The 17,218-nt window shown below is 40.6% G+C and overlaps 1 protein-coding gene across 11 annotated transcripts in view; it reads left to right on the forward strand.

Annotated features, from left to right (window-relative positions):
* The window catches only part of LOC117442439 (protein NLRC3-like), a 113,649-nt gene that overhangs the window by 82,751 nt on the left and 13,680 nt on the right, over window positions 1-17,218 (forward strand). For all 11 annotated transcript variants that reach the window (XM_034078436.2, XM_034078434.2, XM_071202420.1 and 8 more), the window contains 2 exons: window positions 14,646-14,819; window positions 16,458-16,628. In XM_034078436.2, the coding sequence (XP_033934327.1) occupies window positions 14,646-14,819; window positions 16,458-16,628 (345 nt within the window). The remainder of the gene's footprint in view (window positions 1-14,645; window positions 14,820-16,457; window positions 16,629-17,218) is intronic.

The raw sequence follows: 17,218 nt of genomic DNA on the forward strand, positions 1-17,218 counted from the left end.
TCGTGCAGATGGTAGCTTGGAAAACATGAATAGATTTTTTTGACGGAGGAGGGGAGGTCTCGATTCCCCTCTCCGTTGTAAGTTGTGACGGAGAAGTGGAAAAGTGTCCGGGGCTTTGGCCCGAAGAGCAAAAGGGTTGAGATTTTTCGAGCCCCTTCTCCATTGGCACTCAGTAGTTTTTTCGAAAAAAAATTAAAACTTCATTTTTGATTAATTTAAGATATAATTGAGCGTTTTCTTCACTTTTTTCTTCTTTCCACGGGTGGGTGCGCATGGCAGGCCGCCAATGAGCATCCACATTCAGACTGGAATCTCCAGGATTTGTGACCAAAGCTCCATAAACTGACAAAATCACCCAGAAATGTCACTTTCTAGCCCAAAAATATATAATACAAATACATTTAAATAGTAAAAGGTACAATTGTGCTCCGAATTACCCGGAATTTGATTTATATAGCCCCATGATAGTGATTAAAAATCATATATGCAGGACCCCAGTGAGCTCCAGACTATGTGCATTGTGTTAGGGAACCATATTAATATATAAAGATAAAATAAAATAAATCATTTAAATGCAAAAATAATGATTATAAATCATTTTAGGGGAAAACGTTTGGAGAGAATCTCACTTTCTAAGGCAGGTCAAGTGATTGAATCCTGGGTATAAATTTTTTAAATCGTCTGATACCTCCAGGGCGCATCACCGCATTTTACAAGCCAGGGAAGGTGCCTGAGTCCTGGGTAAACATTGTTTAATTGTGTTTTTAAATGTGTGGAACAGTGTTTTGTCACTTTCAAAACTCTCCCGTCATTGGCCGGATAAATGGGGGGTCTGGCTCAAGGGCACCACGGCAGGGCAGGAGGTGAACTGGGACCTCTCCAAGTAGAAGTCCACACTCCATATGTAGGTCTGGTCGGGGACTTGAACCGGCAACCCTACGGCTCACAGTCCAAGCCCCTACTGACTGCCATAGATTTAGTCCCTAATTTTGCCCTCAAAGTGCACCAGATTGATGCATTTAACTTCAACATTTAAAAAAAAAAACTTCCCGGGGGAGGTTGCCCCCGGACCCCCCTAGAGGAGGTGAGGTCCACCACCTGCCCAGACCCCCTGTTAAATTGTCCCACATTGAGGATGCTTCCTACGCCCATGTTTTATTCCATGTTTCAAGTCAGGCAAATTGGGTCAAAATGTTATTGCATCAATGATCTGTTAACATTAAAATCACTAAATATATGCTGTAAGTATTTTTCTCTAGGCAACTCAAGGGCTCAGGTAATGTAATAATTGTCCAAAATAACATAAAATGCATAGGGTTCATGTAAATGCAAGTAACATATTTCGTTGCCGGCCGGCCGATACATGCCGCGCATTAAGTGGGCCTGTCTGTCAATTAATCCCCGGGCCACTTTTTCCCCCCAGTCCGCCCCTTATTGTGTTTGTGTGTGCAATAAATGTTCAGATGCTTAGAGAAGCCAAAACTTCCTTCATCCATCATTCACATCCGAATATTAATTAACATTTAAATATGTACATCTCTAATATTGTCAAGTGATTCATATCATTTCTGTTTCTTTTGGTAACAGTCAGTGACAGCAGGAGCACGGACATGTGATCAGATCACACTGACAACTCCTTACTCTCTAATATAATATATTATTATATATGATATTAAATGGACTAACAGCAAAGGTCTATCTGTAGAAAATGCACCAAAGTTATAGTTATTGGTATTATTTTATTATACAGAGTTTAGTTGTGTCTTCATAGTGGGGAGGGGCCAGTGGCGGCTGGTGGAAAATATTTTTGGCGGGGCTGTTGATATACTGAGTAAAACATTTTTTTTGGGAGAAACGACCCCTTAAATTAGGATTTCTGGTGAGGTAATGACGCGTTTCCAGCGCAGCGCGGAGCTCGCTTTAATGCTGCGTTCAGACCGGACGCCATGCGAATATTCGCTTCGCTCTAAACGCTCCTATCGCATCGCTCTAGTCGCTCGAGTTTCACCGCGGCTGCCAGCTGTGTTTACTCGCATCATTCAAACAAGACGTGCTGGCTCGGGAGCTACAACTACAACACAATGAACATATTTTACAGTGATTAAATTGTAATACACGTTTCTAAATGATGCCGACGTAACAACATACTGATACCGGTTAGTAAAAACCATGAATTAATGCTTTGACAAGTCTGCAGACAGACGGCAGGCGAAAAACCTTTTAGAATGCTTGTTTTCTGAATGGAGCTTGGCTAAGCTAACGTTATATATGCTCCGACCGTCCACACTCACAACAACGGCCTATACAGACATAAATAAACCAGCTACTGTATTCTCCATGACACAGACAGTCTGTGGTTTGTACTTGTTTAACTTTTGTCTAGTTTCTGAACAGATCGTATCTGTCCTCGGCTGTTTGAAGAGCAAGCATGGGAAACAAAAGACAGCATTTACCTGTTTGCATCCAGCAAGCCATGCCTTTCTGGTGTACCAGCTAGAAGCCTCGTTGATACGTTTTGTCTTTTTCACGAGCTTGCTGCGATATATACAAATCGGGTTGGTCCGGTCCAAGGTCTTTAAGCAACAGTTTATCTCCCAAACTTCTCCTTTCGAAAGGATTGGAGAGTAGCTCTTGCACGGAATTGGGTGCGGACCTCGGTCCGGCGACTCCACCTGCACACCATTCTCATCCAACTACTGCGTCACCTTGGTCACTCACGAGTCTAAAAAACAACTCACGTCAATGCACGTAAGCAACGTGGGCGCCAACGTGGGCGCCAACGTGAGCGCCCTCGTGACCAAAATATTTGACGGCGCTGATTGGCTGAAATTATGTTTCGGCGGCACAGTTTATTATTGAGACTTTTGCAACGTGCTGGTTGCTGCTGTTTGGCTCGGGGGCTCCGCCCGGTAATGATAAACTAATGCCATGGGCAATGCCAGGCAGGAAACATGTGACTTATCAGTAACTTTAGACATCGTAACACAATTTTAAACGAGATTTTATTGTAGATTATTCATTTTACTGATACCAATTGTATGATATTTACCTTGTTCATTAAACATATAAATATATATTTTTTTTTAATATTTTTTTTTGTATGTGGGAAGAGGTGGGGCAGCACCCCTAGCGCCCCTATGGGCCGGACGCCACTGGGAGGGGCTAACCCACGTGTTTTGGGTGACGTCATGTTTCAGCGGGTGATGTGTGCCAGAAGTAAAGTTACAGGAGGTTGTGCAGTTGTGTAGTGTGTCATTAGTAAATGAAGGTGAGTGTTTGTCCACAGTACTGCTTGTTATGTTTTTCTACACTTTATAATTAATGTTTAAGATGTTGTTCATGTGGATAAACATTTATGTATGTGAGATTCTTAGAGATTATCGATCTTTATTTCTCCGCTAACCAGAAGTATTATGTCTGTAGCGTTTCACAATAAGAGCATCGGCTGCGGCTTTCCAAAGACCGGAAGTGGAACGTTAGCATTAGTGGTAGCTTAACTTCGAATCTCTGTGTGTCCCTGGTAATGAGTGTTTGATATTATGTGTTAATGTGTTTATTATTGTAGGTGAAGGGAGACATGTTGTATTATAGCTTGTCTAGGCTATTATTTCTATAAGCTTTGGGAATATTATGTATATTTTTTATGTATGCATAAGTTATCTTATATTGTGTAGTGCCGAGAGATAGGAGTCGGAGGCGGTGCATTGAAAGGTGCAAAAGGATACTTTATTTGGGAGCAGCAAAGGCCATGTTGTCCGGTTGCAGTCCGGGAAGAAGAGAGAAAGAAGCCAGGAGGGCACACAATATATATAGTAAACCACATACATGTCCGTGCGGAAACAATACCCCCAACTGTAGTTCCACGTGTGAATTATGTGTCAGTGTGTTAATAAGTGATCACTACAATTGATTGTATTTTGTTTATTTCCCTTATAGGAAAAACCACCCCCCCCCCCCCCACACACACACACCACACACACACCCCACACACACACACCCCCCCCCAGAGATGGAGTACTCAAGACTCGGACTCGAGTGCCGATTTTCGGGACTCGTGACTCGACTCGGACTCGACTCGGACTCGCGCACTGATTGACGCGACTCAGACTTGGACTAGTGAATTCTCGCGTACAATGACTTGGACTCGGACTCGTGAATTTTCCCCCCGACGATGACTCGGACTCGACTTGTACATTGACGCTCCGACTTGGACTCGGACTCAAGCAAGTTTTCTCTGGAGCCTGATGTCCTCTATCCTGGCGTCTGTACCGGCGAGGGGAGTTCACGTACTGGGCCCCGCTATTCCAGTCTAGAGATGTCTAGAGACACACCCTGCATTGTGCTGTATGCTTTCACACATTCTGCTTCCATATTGGAAAAGAGCAGAGCAAAATGCTCGTTATGTGGAAAAAAGATTGAAGAGAAGGCTCCGTAACACATTACTTTAAGGATCAAGTTCAGACATATTGGCTGTCTTGAACACTATCATCAGAGTAACGTGATCTAATCAATAAATAAAGATTCAGCCGATAACACAAAAGCACTTCAGCCGATAACACGAAAGTACATGGCTACTTAACATGCAGAATGACGTCATTTTCCATGCTAAGTAGCCATGTGCTTTCTGGAGCTTAATCTTTATTGATAACATTTAAACATTCACTATAATAATTGTAGCATCCCCGGCTGAATGATGGTCAGACTCTCTAACTGATGGTATCTGTTTATTGCACACCCTTGCTTGTATACAATCATGACCAACGTAAGAGCTTGTGCCCTTATCAACCAGGTGCTAAAAACCGAATGCGACTATTTAGTATGTTAATTTATTCGTCATCTATCCATCATTATACATGTGTGTTTACACTGCTCTGTTGTCCATTGACTTCCGGTAAAAGTTCCTTCAAAATAAGAGTCCCGATTGTATCACTATCAAAATATAAGTCCAAAACGAAAACTTTATCTTATTTGGCATACAAATATAATCACTTCTCTAAAAGGTAACTCATTTTAAATATAGTTAGACATATTAAAGGTAATTTACAATAATAATAATAATAATAATAATAATAATATTAATATTAGTAATAAGCTTTATATTTGTATAGCACCTATTACAGGAATTGTAGCCAAACTTGCTTCACAGCAGTTCAATAGACACATTAGTATAACATGACAGGATAAAAGCAATGTACAGATGTAGCACTCCAGATAGGACTCCACCCAGCGGATTCCAACCAAAAACCCAGCAGATCCCAGTGGCTGAGGGCGTTGCCAAATTTCCCCCATTTGTTCAATTACAGAATTTAACCATGAGATGGCGCTTCATTCACAAATACAGTAGAAATTAGTCTGTTTGCAATGTTTGCAGCTCTGCAGTTGTGTTTGCTGAAGAGCATGTAATCACTTATTTGTTATGGTTTTCACAGGCTGCTATAACGAAAAAACATCAATATTTTAGATCAAATAAAGTATATCTAATTGTATCTTAATTGTAGTTAAATAATATATAGTCTTTATATATTATATAATCATAATAATAATGTAAATGTTTACACTTCTTTATTTTGTATGCTCATACTTTTACCTTTACAATAATTTGCTTTAATATGCAGTATATTTTTTGTAATATTGTTGAGGTGTTTTTACACAGTACAGTAGGTCGAAGTATATCAACTTATACATTAAGATAAGATGTTTATTAGTGCTTTCTTGTCAATTCGGCGAACATATGATTAAATGATCGTGAGGATGATGATTAAAAATTGTTTGTATGAGCCGGCCTGCATTTCCTGATGAAAAAACAAAACGATTGTTTTTGTATAGTTGTAGTACGCCAACGTGGATTAAACAACATTATTTTGTTAAATAAAAACATGGTGATGTTAAATAAAATAAAAACATGGTGATGTCTCTTATTTAGCACAGAATATGATCCTATCCGTGACATATGGATCTTAACAAATATCCGCTATATCAGATACCTGTAGATCTATCAGCTGTTTATTTCACATGAGTTACAGTGTGGTAGCTTTTTAATCACGGCACCCCCTGGTGGATCCATGATCCATTGCAGCTGGTTTCATTATAATTAAATGTATTTATCAAGGGGGCGTATCAAGTCATGCGGGGGGTTTTCCTTTCAGCGAGGGCCCACCCCGTGCAGATCACGGACCCACATGGGTAAGGGCGTCCGAAATGACAACCCAGTCTCACAAAAAAACGTGTAATAACTACGTTGGTCCACAATTTGGGACGTAGTATTTCTACAAAAACGCCTCTGAAATTGTAAGATCCCTACGTTTTTTTTCACCATTCATTCCAATGGCTGGCGTCTGTCACGTGATCTTCAAATTTTTCCCTGCAGAAAAAAAAACATGGCCGAACTTCGTTTTATTCTCGTTGGAAAATGCCTATTTTAAGGTTATTTTGGCCATTAAAATGCGTTTTGATGTAATTTGATGCGAGAAATATGAGTTATTATTTCAGATTATGTGTGCAGTGGATGTACATGATCTTTAGTTTGCTAGTTATTACGAAGATTACTTCAGGAGATTGTGTCCATACAACGTTTTCATTGTTACCAAGGTGGTTGCTAGGGATGCTGCTATCAATATTATTTCTGTTATGTTGTGTACAGTACTCAAGTTGTAAAAAAAAATCAGGGGGGATGGTGGATTTTATCATATGGGGACATCATTTGTGCTGATAACCCGCAGAGGATGGGAGACCAACCAGCATAAAGATAAATATTATACTCCTAAAACAACATGCTTGTTATGGATGTTCAGATACTCCTTTCATTAGCCGCGTTCACACTGCGGTACTTTTCCCACAAAGGTTCATGCGAACTTAGTTCATGATCGCGTTCACACCAAAAAGAGCCGGTACTAAAAGTAGTTCATGCGAACCTTTTTACCCCCTCGAAAGTCCCTGCTAGAGAGCAGGGACTTTCGAGCGGCTCTTTTTTGAGAAAAGAGCTATATTCCTGATTGGCTGGGCGAATTGCAAACCACGCCCCGTAAAACTCCCAAAAAGTGTTGTGAAGCCGCCATTTTATTATCCTCGCATTAGCATTATTAGCATTAGCATTAGCCCAGCGCAGAAACGCAGAGAGTCTAACTTATGGCAACACAAAATAAAACATGGGAGCGGTGGAGATGAGGAGGTGTCGGCGTTCTGGCGATGTACTCGGAAGGCTTCAGTAGAAGCTGCTGGGACTCCCAGCAGCTTCTACTGAAGCCAGTCCCCAACTCCGGGGACTTCCGGCCGGGGACTTTGGGCGGCATACGCCGGGCGTATACTTTGGGCAGTATACGCCGTGAAGTGGTTTGCGGCCTGCCAGTAAACCCAAAGCAGAAGAAGAAGAAGTGCCGTCAGCGGCTTCATTTGCCTAATCCACCCCCAGGGACTTTTTCCGGTGTGAACGCGATCTCTACTTAGTTCATGCGAACTAAAGAGTTCGCATGAACTAAGTTCGCATGAACCTTTGTGGGAAAAGTACCGCAGTGTGAACGCGGCTATTGCTCTTGACCAAGGCACCTCAGAATTAGAGTCGGTCCCGGGCTGCCATGGCACCACTAGCATTTAGGGTCAAATGCAGAGGACAATTAGTGCAAAATCTTTTTTTCACTTTAATTTAAAGGTGGGGAGGAGATACAAAAATATGGTCATAATGGAAGTCTATGGTACAAATCTTGTAGGTTAACAGTCCCTCCTTTATTATTCAGATGGCTCTGCTGATTATACTAATAATAAAGTCAAAATAGTTTTTAGAATATTGAATTATAGTGTATTTTTTCAAAAAAGCAGTTACTGGTATACGATCAAAACTGGTATCTAAAGGGTTATATTTGTATCGTTATTCATTAAATCATTATGTAAATTAAACACTTCATGAAAAAATTGAGAAAACAAATTAGAAAAATATTGATCCGTCATCATTTTATTGCAGTTCAAATACAAATATTTTATGTTAACATTCCCAATGTTACTTTTTTTAACAGGGCATTAAGTGCAAATTAAAATTGTTTACAAAATATGAAAATATATTAAAAGATTATAAAGATAATACAGAATAGGACCAATGTTGTCAATGGCTGCCTACTCCACTCTCCCCCATCTCATATAAGTCTCCAAAGATTTTCATAATCATATTTTTTGGTCTCAATTTTTCTGGCTCTTGCTTTCGGATTGTTAGCTAAGCAATGGCTTTGAAGCCAAGTCTTGACATATACCTCTGGTCTGAACTTGTTCAGTGGAGGGCCAACACACTTGATGAAAAGCAAGGCTGACCTCTTGGGAGCTTCTAGTTGTGGTTCAAATGTTCATCTGACTAAACAACACACTCTCACTCCCTAAGCGTCCAATAGCGACGTTTGGTCAGTGTCCGTGGCGTCCAATTGTGACGCTCCTAGGCTCCTTCAGCGTCATAAAGGGACGCAAATAGCTTTCAACTGATTGCAATGTATTCCCATCTGCGTCGGGATTTGACGCTCATGGAAGCACGGCATTCGTTTATGCCGGCTGCCCTTAAAGGCAATGTGAGCATCCATTCCCATTGGATAACGGAAAATTTTACACCCGGAAGTAAGTACTCCTCTTACTGTCGATTGATTTTACAGTGATATCTGCACTACTCATCGACTAAAAAACACCAGATTATCCTTGTTAATTACACAACATTGATTGGTTTAAATTGTGTACAATGCTTTTGTATTTTTCTCCTTCGATTCGGAGAAACAAATATGTTTTCTGAGTAAAGGATGGCAGAAGACACTACACTACCCAGAATCCCCAGCTATCATTTGGCCTACACCATGTGCTCTGTTTGACAAACCCCGTTTTTTTCACCATTCATTCCGATGGCTGGCGTCTATGTCACGTGATCTTTAAATGTCTCCCTGCAGAAAAAGAAAACATGGCCGAACTTCGTTTTATTCTAGTTGTAAAATGCCTATTTTAAAGTTAGTTTGGCCATTAAAATGCGTTTTGATGTCATTTGATGCGAGAAATATGAGTTGTTATTTCAGATTATGTGTGCAGTGGATGTACATGATCTTTAGTTTGCTAGTTATTACGAAGATTACTTCAGGAAATCGCGACGTTTTCATTGTTACCAAGGTGGTTGCTAGGGACGCTGCTATCGATATTATTTCTGTTGTGTTGTGTAACTGTTTAATGGTGTTATCTTTATTGCTACCCCCTTCCCCGTCAATGTATAGTGTTGGTCCACAGCCTAAACATATTAGTTTAACAAAATCCGCATCTAAAGATAGCCTACGTTATTTCCCCCCTGTGCAATTCCAGTCTCAAATCTCACAGCACACCGTCATTAACAAATACCGGAAACAGACCGAAATAATAATAATAATACCTTATTCCGAGTGTGCTTGCTTTTCTCTTTGAAAGTCATCACATAACGGCATTGTAATACACGGTTCGGCTGCATTACATATTACATATCTGCCGTAGTTCTGTATTTATAGAGCCCTGATGAGAAGACAAACATGAGGAACTGAAAACGTGACGTGGATCATAAATATATCAGCCATTAAACAACATCTTACATTTCTTTTCACACAATGCGTCTCCTTGCAGTATCAACACTAATTCGGCTCACTTTTATATTTGATCCAATTGGTAGATAGGCTGTATTTACACCATAAAGGTGCACAGTTGATATAAAGGGACACCTGGTGGTTAAAGCATGTTATTGAATTTCAATATTTTTATTATTAGATATTAATACGATCCCTATAAAGTATATTCATTACTCGTTATTCTCTACTAATTGTTAATGAAAGACTGTATGTAATGACTATTTTGCACATCCCTTTCAAGATTTCAAGATTTTCTAAGGTTTATTGACATCATATAGGCCTACACAACTGTGGTGTAGTTCTGCACTGAATGAAAAACTTGGGTTGCAGGTTCCTCAATAGTGCATTACAAGACATCTATCAATATTTGTGCATACCTCCAGCAATGTTAACTATGTTGAAGCACTTATTTTAACTGATATTATACATAATGTATTACTCTTATAGATGTATGTAGATATTTCATCTCCGGCCTTGTCAGGTATTGAACAATCAATAAATAAAGAACACAGAATTGTTGAATATAAAACACAGAATTTATGTGATTATACTAAATGATTTTCAAATAAACACAACTGCATATTTAACTGTTACACATGCTGATGTAACGCAAATGTTCCAACTTGGGATCAATAAAGTATATCTTATCTTAAGCTGATCGATGGCTACTGCCATATTTGCACAATGTGCCTCTGAACCTTGACAAGTGCATGTTTCAGGCTTATCAATTAATGTAATGTAATGTTATCACAGGGGTCACACACATAAGACCAGCTGTTAAATAAAGCTCTTCTGACCTTAGCTGGCATGTGGGTATATATAGTAATACTGCCCATAATGGGCACAAGCAATTTTCACCCATTTATTAATTATATGTTTTAAATGTGAGTGTTTCCTGTCCCCTAAACCTCCAGGGATGTACACAGTTTAATACTGGCAACTTCTTATTATGGGAAATACGAAAACGTTTTTTAAAACTACAACTCCCAGTAGAGACGTGCCATAGAGAACATGTTGCGAAACAGAATAGCCAGCATGTGTAGTTCTGGGGACGGGGTGGGGGAGGGGGGACGCGGTGGACCCGTTCAAATCCAGTTTTGGACAGTCTGCCGTGGTTCCATCCCATTTCAAGTGCTGTTCGAGAATCGGCACACTCTCCAATCACAGAGCTTGAGGACTATCACGGGGTTTGTCAAACAGAGCACATGGTGTAGTCCAAACGATAGCTGGGGATTCTGGGTAGTGTAGTGTCTTCTGCCATCCTTTACTCCTGGGAATGGACGCTCACATTACCTTTAAGGGCAGCCGACATAAACGAATGCCGTGCTTCCATGAGCGTCAAATCCCGACGCAGATGGGAATACATTGCAATCAGTTGAAAGCTATTTGCGTCTCTTTATGACGCTGAAGGAGCCTAGGAGCGTCACAATTGGACGCCACGGACACTGACCAAACGTCGCTATTGGACGCTTAGGGAGTGAGAGTGTGTTGGACTAAACCCACGTTCACACTCAGCTGTGGAGATGACCAGAGTGTTCACTGCTTGAAGGAGGGGTTTCAATCAATCAATCAATCAATGTTTATTTATATAGCCCAATATCACAAATGTTACATTTGTCTTAGTGGGTGGGCTTCACAGTGTGTACAGAATATCAGTATGACAATACGACACCCTCTGTCCTTAGACCCTCACATCGTACAAGGAAAAACTTCCGAAGAAAACCCACAGTTTAAAGGGAAAAATGGGAGAAACCTCAGGGAGAGCAACAGAGGAGGGATCCCTCTCCCAGGATGAACAGACATGCAATAGATGCCGTGTGTAAATTGAAAAGATAATACATTTGCAACATAGGTAGTCCAAATGTTTGGAAATGCATGTGTGTATAATAGGAAGATGAATCCACGAGGATATCCATCCAGGACCGATGATCCAGGACCACGGCCACGACTCACGATCCAGGGCTCGCGATCCAGGACACAGGACCGCAGGATCATCCATGACTCCGGATCCCGGCGTATATAGACACCAAAAGAAGAAGAAATTTGGGGAAGCTGGGTTAATCGGAACATGAGAGTACACAGGTATAGACAGAGAGAAGGAAGAAGTAAGATGTCCCCCGACAAACTAAGCCTATATCAGCAAAACTAGGGGCTGAATCTAATCAGCCCTAACTATAAGCTTTATCAAAAAGGAAGGTCTTAAGCGCACTCTTAAAAATGGATAGGGTGTCTGCCGCCCGAACACAAACTGGAAGCTGATTCCACAAATGTGGAGCTTGATAAGAAAAGACTCTGGCTCCCATTGTAATTTTAGAGACTCTAGGAACAACCAACAACCCTGCATTCTTGGAACGCAATGCCCTAGTAGGACAGTAGGGTATAATGAGTTATTTAAGGTAAGATGGCGCCTGCCCATTAAGGGCTTTGTAGGCGAAAATAAGAATTTTAAATGATATCCTGTGTTCTATAGGGAGCCAGTGTAAGGCAGCCAGAACAGGAGTAATGTAGTCCCTTTTCCTAACTCTGGTTAGTACACGAGATGCAGCATTTTGAATCAGCTGAAGCGACTTGACTGACTTCTTGGTACTCTCTGATAATAAAGAGTTACACTAATCCAGCCTAGAAGTAACAAATGCATGGACTAGTTTCTCTGCATCATTTTGAGGCAAGATATGCCTGATTTTTGCAATGTTACGTAGATGGAAGTAGGCGGTCCTTGAAATTTATTTTATGTGGGCGTTAAAGGATAAATCCTGATCAAATATAACACCAATATTCCTTACAGTCTCACTGGAGGCCAAATTAATGCCATCCATAGTTAGTATATCTTTAGATAGTTTTTTTTCGTAGATTCTTCAGGCCAAGTACAATAGCTTCAGTTTTGGTCGTGTTTAACATCAAAAAGTTTAAGGTCATCCACATTTTTAAGTCCTTAAGGCAGTCTTGAATTTTATTTAGATGATTAATTTCATCAGGCTTGATTGATAAATATAGTTGAGTATCATCCGCATAACAATGAAAGTTTACAGAATGATTCCTTATAATATTGCCTAACGGAAGCATATATAATGTGAACAAAATAGGTCCGAGCACTGAGCCCTGTGGCACTCCATGGCTAACTTTGGTTTGCAGCTCTTCTGGTGCTGGTGGTATCATTTCATCAACAGTTTTGAGTCTTACCAGCTAGCTAACACGAGAGAAAAACGTAGCTAAACTCCAAACTAAGTTGTTATTGCTGCTTATGTCCATAGATTCCACCTTTGGTGAGTAAAGTAATGAGTAATGACTAAGATGACTGACTCTTGACTTACCTGAAATGTTATTTTTAGTATTTTTAAATATGAAGTCCCTCAGATCGCGTTGTCCTCCTGGTCGCTTGGCCATTGTGATGACCGTTACCTGCGCTTCTGGCATCGATTAAACAGGTGCATCACGGCGCTCTGGCGCCCTCTAGGGCACTAGCATAGCATAGCATCAGTGACTTGGTAAAAATGTCATTGCGTGTGTGTGCTCCCTCGCCCACAGTATTTTACTCAAAATGCGCAAAATTAATGTTGAAATAGCAGTAATACCAGTGCCACGTTCATTGATAAAATGACATAATGGATGGAAAGGGGGAATGGCAGTTTTAGAAGGGGGATGATTTTGACCGTTTTTATTGCAGGGGGGATGCCATCCCCCCTCATCCCCCCTCAACTCGAATACTGGTTGTGTAACTGTTTAATGGTGTTATCTTTATTGCTACCCCCTTCCCCGTCAATGTATAGTGTTGGTCCACAGCGCAAATGTATTACTTTAACACAATCCGCATCTAAAATGGTGCCATAGATACGTTATTTTCCCCTGTGCAATTCTCCAGCCCAGTCTCACATCTCACATCTCACATCTCACATCACATCATCATAAACAAATACCGGAAAGAGACCGAAAAAAAAAAAAATAATACTTTATTCCAAGTGCTCTTGCTTTTCTCTTTGAAAGTCATCACATAACGGCATTGTAATACACGGTTCGGTTGCATTAAATATTACATATCTGCCGTAGTTCGCTATTTATAGAGCCCTGATGAGAAGACTTCTAGACAAACATGAGGAACTGCCGCCAACACTGAAAACGTGACCTGGATCATAAATATATCAGCAATTAAACAAGATCTTACATTTCTTTTCACACAATACATCTCCTTGCAGTATCAACACTATTTCGGCTGACTTTTATATTTGATCCAATTGGTAGATAGGCTGTATTTACACCATAAAGGTGCACAGCTGATATAAAGGGACACCTAGTGGTTAAAGCATGTTATTTAATTTCATTATTTTTATTAATAGGATCCCTACTATAAAGTATATTCATTACTCGTTATTCTCTACTAATAGTTAATTAAAGACTGTATATAATGACTATTTTGCACATCCCTTTCAAGATTTCAAGATTCACCAACGGTGTAGTTATGCAATGAATGAAAAACTTGGGTCGCAGGTTCCTCAACAGTGCATTGCAAGACATCTATCAATATTTGTGTATACCTCCAGCAATATTAACTATGTTGAAGCACTTATTTTAACTGATATTATACATATGTATTATACTCTTATAAGATGTATGTAGATAGTATAAGAAATGTGCAGAATATGACAGTTTAATGGTGGAGGTACACACATATTGATAGATGCCTTGTAATGCACTGTTGAGGAACCTGCGACCCAAGTTCTTCATCTCCGACCTTGTCAGGTATTGAACAATCAATAAATAAAGAACACATAATTATTAAATATAAAACGCAGAATTTGTGTGATTATACTAAATGATTTACAAATAAACACCACTGCATATTTACAACTGGTACACATGCTGATGTAACGCAAATGTTTCCAACTTGGTGAACCTAGTGATAGACACAAAACTAGTGCCAACACTGAGTTATCTCTACCTCTCCACTACACTATCAGAACATGTCACCTATTTTTTCATCAAATGCTTGAGGTTAATATAATGTGTCCTCCTTTCTTAACACATGTTGTAATATATGTTTTATTATAGACTTACTGGCTGTGGACTCTCAGAGACTCACTGTGAAGTCGTGGCCTCAGCTCTGAAGTCTGATCCCTCCCATCTGAGAGATCTGGACCTGAGTGAAAACGAGCTGCAGGATTCAGAAGTGACGCTGCTGAGTTCTGGACTAAAGAGTCCAAACTGCAGACTGGAGGCTCTCAGGTCAGTTCACGGACTGCAGTTCATATTGATCTGTTTGTGTTTATGATTTTCTGAATTTGAACAAATACAATGTTATTTTAATTTGTTCCGTTTTGCTAATGACTGAATATTGATCAGAGTAACAGAGAGAAGGTGAATGTGTGAGGGAGAGAGTTTGAGCTTCCACAGACTCACCCTGTGCTCCAGGAGTCAGTGTAGATGCTGTCAGTACTGAGGAGCTGTGAGGGAGATGAAGGAGTTGTTCAACATCTGATCAAAGTTAAAGTTCCAGATTATCAGTGGATTGTTTCTGCATCATCTCTGACATTAAAAGCAGTGGCGGCAGGTGGAAAATATTTTTGGTGGGGCTATGGAAATGGTGACCAAACCATACTAGGGCGGTCCGGGGGATCGTCCCCCGGAAGAATTTTTTGAGAAATGACCCCTTAAATGATGACTTCTGGTGATGATAGAGGGCGGGGGGGGGGGGGACAACTTGAGGCTTACAAACATGAAATAATCCATAATCTTCGGTGTGGTTAGCTATGAATCTTCCAAAACTGTGCAACAGTACAGTATGCCCACACGAACTGCAGAACACTGGTGCTTTGAGAACACTCAAATGATTTAATTCCCATTTAAAATCAGGAGACTATATACGAACATTATGTGTGTGTGTGTGTGTGTGTGTGTGTGTGTGTGTGTGTGTGTGTGTGTGGTGTGTGTGTGTGTGTGTGTGATACTTGCTAACCCTCCCGATTTTCCCGATTTCTGACAAAATCAGATTTACTCACGACTGTTTCCACTCGGACTTTAATACAGCTACACCATTGTTTGGTTTCCATGGTAGCGCGTCTCTTTAGCAGCAGTGCGCGCAACTCAGAGTCTGAGAGGGTGAGGAAGATGAAAACTGAACAAGAATCGACAACTCGACCCTCTGCTCACTCCTTTCCTGTAAAATACAGGTCCAGCCCACACATATGCTCCATGGTGCCACAGGCATTGGCCTTACAACAACAATAAGCATGTAAATGTTAATCTACAGCTCCGGCAATCCACTAGCACCGGAGTCTCCAGCAGACGCAGCCATCCTCGACAACGACTTTAGCGTCACCTTGGATACGAGTCTAAACAACTCACAGACACACGGGCCAGGGCGCTGACAGGGCGCCCTTTGAACATCAGATCTGACAACGCTGATTGGCTGAAATTATGTTTCGGCGGCATAGTTTACAGATAGCAACAGTCAGCTTGTTGGCTGCTGCTGCTCTGGCTGAGGGCTCTTTCTTACCGCCCAGACGAGAGAGGGTAATGATACACGCTGCGGCCAGGCAGGAAACATGTGACTTATCAGTAAAACAATTTTAAACGAGATTTTATTGTAGATTATACATTTTACTGATACCAACTATATAATATTTACCTTGTTCATTAAAAAAAAAAAATATATATATATTTTGTAAATATATATTTTTATTTATTTTTAATTTTAAATGACAATCAAACATGTGGGAAGAGGGGGGGAGGCGCCCCTAGCGCCCCTATGGGCCGGCCGCCACTGATTAAAACCCTGTTTGACTCTGAACAGATTATTAAACCTGGAGTTATTTCAAACAGGAACATTGTTTTCTAAAGTGACATCATGTTTTCTTTCTTCAGACTGAAGAGCTGCAGTTTCTCAGAGATCAGCTGTTCTGCTCTGATCTCAGCTGTGAAGACCAACATCCATCTGAGCGATCTGGACCTGAGTCACAATGCTCTGCAGGATTCAGGAGTGGAGCTGCTGAGAGATCTTCTGGAGAGTCCAGACTGCAGACTGGAGACTCTCAGGTCAGTTCACTGACTCTCCAGTCTTTGAAGCCTTTTACGGTGAACGATGCGTCATGATGATGAGCCTTAAACCTTCTACATGGGAAATACGCAGCCTCGCCTTTCACGGAGTATTCAAGCCAGGGTCGGTGTTGGTACCATGAGCCGGCAAAACTACATTTGTTTCCCGGAGATGAGCCGAGAGGGGAAACTATCCAGGACTTCCTGTTTTGGTTTATCCACGCCAAGGTCCTCTGGAAGTAGAAAACTAACATCTCCAAGATCACGCAGACTTTCATTCAGAGTTTCATAGCTAAATAAAAACATGATATTACACTAATCTTTCAACATAGTTTAATACAACAATAAATATTAGGACAAAGCCCTACAAATAACAACACTAAACATAATATTACAACAATTCAATGTTTTTAATCAGCCCCTGATTTCTCATGGGCCCAAATCCTGGATGGGGGGGGGGGCTCCATATGTTAATAACAAACATCCATAGAGTTGTACATGTCCTTATATTCATGTTTCATTTTTAAGAGTAAGAAGTAAGAACTGCAGACATACATGTTGACTGTTTCTTAAAGGAACTGTAATAGATG

Source organism: Pseudochaenichthys georgianus, unplaced genomic scaffold (assembly GCF_902827115.2).
Source record: "Pseudochaenichthys georgianus unplaced genomic scaffold, fPseGeo1.2 scaffold_429_arrow_ctg1, whole genome shotgun sequence".
In the NCBI taxonomy this organism is placed as follows: Eukaryota; Metazoa; Chordata; class Actinopteri; order Perciformes; family Channichthyidae; genus Pseudochaenichthys; species Pseudochaenichthys georgianus.